This window comes from Schistocerca piceifrons, chromosome 1, assembly GCF_021461385.2.
Source record: "Schistocerca piceifrons isolate TAMUIC-IGC-003096 chromosome 1, iqSchPice1.1, whole genome shotgun sequence".
NCBI lineage: Eukaryota > Metazoa > Arthropoda > Insecta > Orthoptera > Acrididae > Schistocerca > Schistocerca piceifrons.
The window spans coordinates 614,926,397-614,934,020 of NC_060138.1; the positions used below are offsets into that span (position 1 = coordinate 614,926,397).

At 41.6% G+C, this 7,624-nt stretch overlaps 1 protein-coding gene across 1 annotated transcript; it reads right to left on the reverse strand.

Moving 5' to 3' along the window:
• Positions 1–356: 356 nt before the first annotated feature.
• On the reverse strand, positions 357–5,921 carry LOC124796540. Its single transcript, XM_047260706.1, has 3 exons — positions 5,852–5,921; positions 2,665–3,024; positions 357–1,265 (listed from the first exon to the last, which is right to left on the reverse strand). Exons 1-3 carry the CDS (start codon positions 5,855–5,857, stop codon positions 978–980), a joined length of 654 nt encoding a protein of 217 aa, XP_047116662.1. The 5' UTR covers positions 5,858–5,921; the 3' UTR covers positions 357–977.
• Between the last annotated feature and the right edge of the window lie 1,703 nt (positions 5,922–7,624).

Below are 7,624 nucleotides of genomic sequence, written 5' to 3' on the forward strand. Positions count from 1 at the left end.
AATGAAGTGAGATGTAATGCTAAATTAATTTAGAGATTAAAAGCCATAGAGGTCTAAACAGCAGCATCCGGATTCAGATACAACAGTAAATTATCCACAGTGTTTGTTAGTGATGATCTAAGGTTATACCCTTTGGTCCATTCCAGATGGTGTTTTTTATCAGATGTGTTAGTGCAATCCATGGAGTGTACAACATTTTTAGGAAAAGTTATTTGCTTTATTTAAAAAAAAATATAGGGCTGGTCAAGAGCTTGAGAACGATGTATGTAATACATTAATATTTTAAGACAATATTCATTTAAGGCTGTACAATACTGTTGACAGTCTAAGACATTTTATAATGAAAAATTTGCAAATAATTGTACAAAACTTTTATTGCAGTTAAACAATTTTACATCAGTAGTCAACAAGTAAATAAGACCTTGTACAATATATCTGGATAAAACAATTTTTGTCGGGATATTGACCAATTCGAAGGCAACAATGATTTTTTCCTACAATAATAAATGCAGTTTGCCAAATTACATTTAGCGATGCTCAGTCACCCAGCGTACTGAATAAATGATTACTACAACGATTTTCTGAAATCTTTCTTTTTGTGTAACAAATAAACATAATACAAACTGGTAGTCAGAGAGACAATGAAAGATTTTAGTTGTTGTCTTAAGCCTGCTGATTTTCTTTTAAGAACTTCATCGTTGTAACAACATCTTTCTGCTGTATAATGTACATCAGAAATTTTCATTGAGAAGATGATGATAATACGGTGTGCTATCCTTTAAACAGATTTAATGAAGCCCTCCGGAGAGCTGAGTCTGAGAGGAGGCAGTATGTCTTATTTCCCAGAATGACGGGATACACACAATATTCGTATACTGCAACTTGATAACACACTCAGCTAGCGTTAAATAAGCTACGCGATTGTACTGAACATTGGGGTAGCTAATCGTGGAACTGAAACGAGCATGTCTGATATCCTAGTTGATGCGCACAAGCTCAGGTTGCTTGTAAGAGTAGATGGGAGCACCGGCAGGATGCAAGTCCTGGTACTGGAAGCGCGCCAGATAGCCGGGTGCTACTGCTGGCTGCTGCAGGGCAGACAGCTCTCCAGGATAGGCACGCTGCTGCTCGGGGGCGGCGGAGATGGGGACGGGCCCGTGGGCGTAGGCGATGCGCTGCAGGCGGCCGTCTGGCTGCAGCACGTAGTACACGCCGCTCTCCTCCGCCTCACGTAGCGCCGCAGTGCGGCCGCTGGGGAAGTCATACTGTGGGCAAACATAGCAGCACTTTCGTAAATCAATAGGAAAAAAGCAAATTGATTCATTATAAAGCACTACACACCAGAAGTAAGGAAATGGTATACATACATCAATCTGTAATACTTATTGAATTTAAATACACATTTCATCATCAACCAGGTGGTACATGGTACTCCTATCACGTCGCATAAATAGCAAAGGCGATTTTTAACTCTTTGCCCAACATGGGTTCCTCTAGTTCCTCATAATTTATTCCCACATGTATAAATACTTTGTCTATCATCCTGACATTCTTCTAGTTAGTGTCCAACTAAGAGGGCGTCATATAGAGTGTAATCTGGAATATCCTCAGGAGTTGTCCAACCACCTAACTGTTCATCAGAGTTGGGTCTTAAATACATCTGTCTTGTGTACATCACTTCGGTGGATCTTTGTACAGTGATGTGACATGTTTATATTGTACAATGATGAGATGAAGGACAGCACAGAACTTAACGTTCAATACCTACAACTCTTGTCCGCCCCTGATAGCTGAGTGGTCAGCATGACGGAATGTCATACCTAATGGCCCGGGTTCGATTCCTGGTTGGGTCGGAGATTTCCTCCACTCAAGGACTGGGTGTTGTGTTGTCCTTATCATCATCATTTCATCCCCATCGACACGCAAGTAGCCGCAGTGGCGTCAACTCGAAAGAGTTGCACCAGGTGGTCTACCCAATGGAGGCCCTAGCCACACGGTTACCTCAGGAATACAACTAAAGGAACTTAATCATCCGATCGTCAGATCACCTTTGACACTGTTAGCTACCCTCACGCTACACAGATGTCAGGAATTCATAAAGAACGTTGACAATCTGGTTACGTTAACTTTAAGCTAACATCTCGCCTCACCATGCCAGTCAGTTACTAGTAAAGAAAAAACTGTTTCAGCAACAGAATTCCAACAAGTTAACTTGCATCCTAGCAGCCTTATCTATAGAAGTAAGAATTTTCAACACGATCCATTGAGCACTGGTTCTGCAAAGAAATTTCTCACATCTTTGCCACTCAGCTACGTAACTTCAAGTGTCCTTCCTTCACAACCCATACCAAGCGCCTCACTTCCATTTTTCTGCAGTTTAGTTTTCTATAAGTTCTGTTGCTCGCCAAGTGACTCCTACACTAAAATCAAAGACAATTACTTTCCCAGAACATTACATAGAAAAGCAAATTGAACATCTCCAATACCCGTACTATCTGTCAGATTTCGTAATCCTCTGGAATAAGAGCAGACAAGTGTAATGAATACAATTTATAAATCGGACATCTTTCACATATTTATATTGGAAAGTACAGGAAACACATCAACTTCAGCTAGAGGTAACGTAGTTATGCCGCAGTAAGTGAATATATTAACAGAGCTTACGTTGTAAGGGCCGGCCACGGTAGTCGTAGGAGCCTCTGTAGTGGTGGTGGCAGCTTCTGTGGTGGTGGGGGCAGAGTTTGCGAAGCTGGGCAGGCGGTAGAGGCCCGACAGTCGAGAGGCGTCCTGTGAGGGAATGAAGAACTGTGGGCGGAAGCTGGCCGCAGAGAATCCGGAGAAAGACTGAGGAGCAGCGAATGATGGCTGAGCCTGCGACTGGGCGAATGCCTGTGGCTGCTGCTGCTGCTGCTGCGGCTGAGTCTGGAGACGCTGTGCCTGGCGGAAGGGCGCGCCGTAGCTGGTGGAGGGCGCTTCGCCTGTGGCCACCGCCACAAGCGACGCCGCGACGAAAACCAGCGTGGCCTGCAGCACACAGCGATGGAAATTCATTTATCTCATTCCATGGCATATCACGTTCTAATTCTCTATGAAAGAAACTTAATGAGAGAGAAGTTAATCATGCTTGTTCAAGGTGTTTACACGTTGATCATATGTGGCCTTTTCTGGAAATAATGAACGAGGCTTTATTCGCAAAAAAAATGTAATTTCGTTATTATTAGTTTATTTTCGGTAAACTTGATTGTGGAACTTCTGTGGTGGAATTCGCGGTAAGTGCACTCGAATATATTGATATTGAAAGTAAATAAATAACAATCTTCTAATCAAGTTTAGTTCGGTTTCATTAAAACTACAACCAAAACCTCAGCTCCACAAAAATTTTACAAATCGTAATCATACTGTAAGTTAATTCGAGACCTAGATAATCATTGCAGTATAAATTCATTCAAAATATAATTTTAATCTCGGACTTTAGAATTTGCCCAACTGGAAATTGACTGAGTAATATAAATCATTAGTTAGTCTGTGAAACACAAAATACGTAATACTGGGCTTGTTAACTAGGTGGAGTGAAGCAACATTTCGGCAAAATTTCTTGATGATCGTTATTCATACCATCCAAACAGTGGACCACACCCACAATGAGTTAAGCGATTAGGTTTAAACCTCCTCGACGATGATGTCGAGCAAGACGGAACATAGCGTGCTTTGAGTAAGGTTAAAAAAATCGGCTTTTGTCTTTCAAAGTAACCATTGCGACAGTTGCGTTAAGCAATTTAGGGAAGTCATGGAAGACTTAAATGTCTATCGCCAGACGGGGATTTGAAACGCTGTAATCCGGGTACCAGTGTTTTACTACTGAAACATCTCACTCAAAATGAAAATTACTTTACGCCAGGACACATCTTTTAAGAGGAATATGTTACCACTGTATATGTTATGTATATACTACTGTATATGTTACTACTGTAACATCTCACTCGATATGAAAATTACTTTTATGTCAGGACAAACCGTCTAAGAGGAATATGTAGACGTAACGACTGCCATGAAAGTAATTAAATATTTCCAAGTTACATGCACATATATTGTAAACTTCGGATTTCGAACCCTCGAAATTTCCATGTCGTGTCGTTGTTGGCGCAAATATTTTCACATTTACAAACAAAAAACTTTTAAAACGTATGACAAAATGTTGTTTGTTTGAACAGAAAACTGATTCCATGTGGATTAGTACGGTTCTCTTTAAGAAGACCTACACTAATTCTTTCTTATGTGCATTCATTGGCGTTACTAGGGTTCCGCTTGGCGCAAAATATCCTTTAGCTCTGAATATTGTATGTAACGCAACTTTACCACATACTACGAAAATGTATCAAATACTTTTCCCGTAATCAACTAGATCTCTTAGGTTCGTCCAGATGTACTCTAACCACTGCCAAATATTAGAGGCAAGAGATTCCATCTGATATATAAAATATATCCACCATCAAATTATTCATATTATGGAAACAAAAGTGCATCTGAAACAGCAAAAAAAACCGATAAATTTTTATGTTCACACCTTTTATTTCGATATTTTGATACAGTTTTCTCATAATTGCTTCCTACTCTACGTTAGTTTGATCAGTCCTATTTGAATTTAAGTGGATACTTTAACTGAACCTTTATTAAATTAAATTAGAACGCAGCTTGTCATTCTCAATGGAGAGAAGTCTTCCGAAGTAAGAGTGATTTCAGGTGTGCCGCAGGGGAGTGTCGTAGGACCGTTGCTATTCACAATATACATAAATGACCTTGTGGATGACCTCGGAAGTTCACTGAGGCTTTTTGCGGATGATGCTGTGGTATATCGAGAGGTTGTAACAATGGAAAATTGTATTGAAATGCAGGAGGATCTGCAGCGAATTGACACATGGTGCAGGAAATGGCAATTGAATCTCAATGTAGACAAGTGTAATGTGCTGCGAATACATAGAAAGAAGGATCCCTTATCATTTAACTACAATATAGCAGGTCAGCAACTAGAAGCAGTTAATTCCATAAATCATCTGGGAGTACGCATTAGGGGTGATTTAAAATGGAATGATCATATAAATTTGATCGTCGGTAAAACAGATGCCAGATTGAGATTCATTGGAAGAATCCTAAGGAAATGAAGTCCGAAAATAAAGGAAGTAGGTTACAGTACGCTTGTTCGTCCACTGCTTGAATACTGCTCAGCAGTGTGGGATCCGTACCAGATAGGGTTGATAGAAGAGATAGAGAAGATCCAACGGAGAGCAGCGCGCTTCGTTACAGGGTCATTTAGTAATCGCGAAAGCGTTACGGAGATGATAGATAAACTCCAGTGGAAGACTCTGCAGGAGAGACGCTCAGTAGCTCGATACGGGCTTTTGTTAAAGTTTCGAGAACATACCTTCACCGAAGAAGCAGTATATTGCTCCCTCCTACGTATATCTCGCGAAGAGACCGTGAGGATAAAATCAGAGAGATTAGAGCCCACACAGAGGCATACCGACAATCCTTCTTTCCACAATACGAGACTGGAATAGAAGGGAGAACCGGTAGAGGTACTCATGGTACCCTCCGCCACACACCGTCAGGTGGCTTGCGGAGTATGGATGTAGATGTAGATGTAGATGTAAAAATAGATACAGAATTAGGCGCAGCTATTATCAATACCAGATGTGTTATATCGTCATTCGGTCAATCACGTCTCTTGGATACAAGTATCCTTCTTGCTGACTCTTAGCTAACAACTGCGTCTCTAACTATTACGCTGAGGCCGCGGCGTCATGACAGCCATGTGGTTCGGGAAAACATGAAACCCACGATGCGGGGCACTCACCTGCATTGCTGTGCTTGGTGCGTCGGGTGACTGGGGGACTGTGGTGCCGGACAGCGGAGGTGGGCGCCTTTTATGCGGGCAGAGCCACTGGGGGAGTGGCGCTGAGTGGCGCTGCTGGAGCTAACCCAGTCGCTTTCGACGCCTGGCACGCGCACGGCGTGGCCACGGGTCAAGGCCGCGACGCATAGTCGTGCGTACATCGGTAAGTCACGCAATCCCACCTTCCTGTGGGACCGTTCCACATACAACTTCCACCCATCTAGCTAAGGTTTCCGGCCTCATCATGTCCATTTTAACTATACAGTAGGTCATGATTTGTGATTAGTATACTACAATTGCATTTATGATTACTCACTTTGCCAATTTTTGTCTTTTCCATGGCATGTACGTGCCCAAGGATAGTTTACTTCTGACTGGAACTTATCGTTTAATAATGTGACAAAACAGCTGTATGTAAACCACGATTTTCCAAAAAATTTCTAGATGTTGTTCACTTATGTTCTTATTTGTAATTAAAGTCATCCCTCTTTTGTCCTATTTCACGCCAGCCACATTTTCTTCCTACATCGTGCTAACACTTCCATCTCCACATTTCTGAGTAGTCTGTTTACTATTTTTCATACTTGTACTGCACCTCTAAAACATCCACTCTAACGCCTCCTCCAGCTCCCTATTTACTTTCGGGAGCGCGTCATTTGCGCAAAGCTGTAATGTCACTATATTAAAATCAGGGATCTATAAAGACAAAATTGAGTACACTCATTAATAAAAACAATTATAATATACTAATCGTAAGACTTTCAGAGAAAACGTACAGGGATACCAAGTGCCTAGCTTGTGCTTCAAGATACCCGATGGCTCTTTGGAAAACAACACGTAAAATAACTGCAAAATCATAGCCCAATATTTCAGTTCCCTCCTCAACTGCGAACCACCCCAAGAAAAACTTGTCTTCTCGTCTCCAGTATTCACACACCCAGACTCACATGCCCCGGATCTTGAAGAAATTATGGAGATAGTCAAGCAGTAGAAAAATAACAAAACACCAGGAGAAGATGGGATCATTGCCGAGTTCTGGAAACTAAACGATCCTATACTTATGCAGAAATTACACCATATAATGTCAGACATATGGATAATGGAGCAGATACCAGAGGACTGGAAATGCGCTCTAATTCACCCGCTACACAAAAAGAGCGACAAACGGACATGAACAATTACAGAGAAATTTCCCTGCTCCCAGTCGCTTACAAAATCCTTTCCAAAGCGCTTTTAAACAGTATAGAATCCCAAGCAGATACACTAATTGGTGAATACCAGGCCGGATTCAGAAAAGGACGCTCATGTGCGGAATAGATCTCGTGCTTAAAGATAATATTACAAAGGAGGAAATGCAGAAACACAGTAGTTACATTCATCGACTTCAGGAAAGCATAAGACTCAGTGGACCGTGGAACCCTGTTTAAAATCATGGAAGAATTTGGGATCGACCGAAAGGCACGAAAAATCACAGGACACTTACAGGAACAACGGCCAAATTGAAATTCATGGGCGAAGTATCGGAATCCTTCGAAATCATATCTGGAGTCCGACAGGGGGACGGACTATCCCCAACCCTTTTCAATATTGTTCTAGAAAAGATAATCCGGGAGTGGGAACCTCACGTAAAGGGTATCCAAATTGGTATCAAGAAAGAGAACCGAATTAAAGTCAAGTGCCTTGCTTTCGCTGACGATATTGCAATTATCACCAATAACAGAACAGAAGCGATTC

Bases quoted from the DNA above. Each gene is read 5' to 3' on its own strand.
- LOC124796540 (XM_047260706.1), bottom strand. The intron at 1,266-2,664 runs GTAAGCTCTGTT...GTTTGCCCACAG, and splicing joins CCGTGGCCGGCCCTTACAAC to TATGACTTCCCCAGCGGCCG.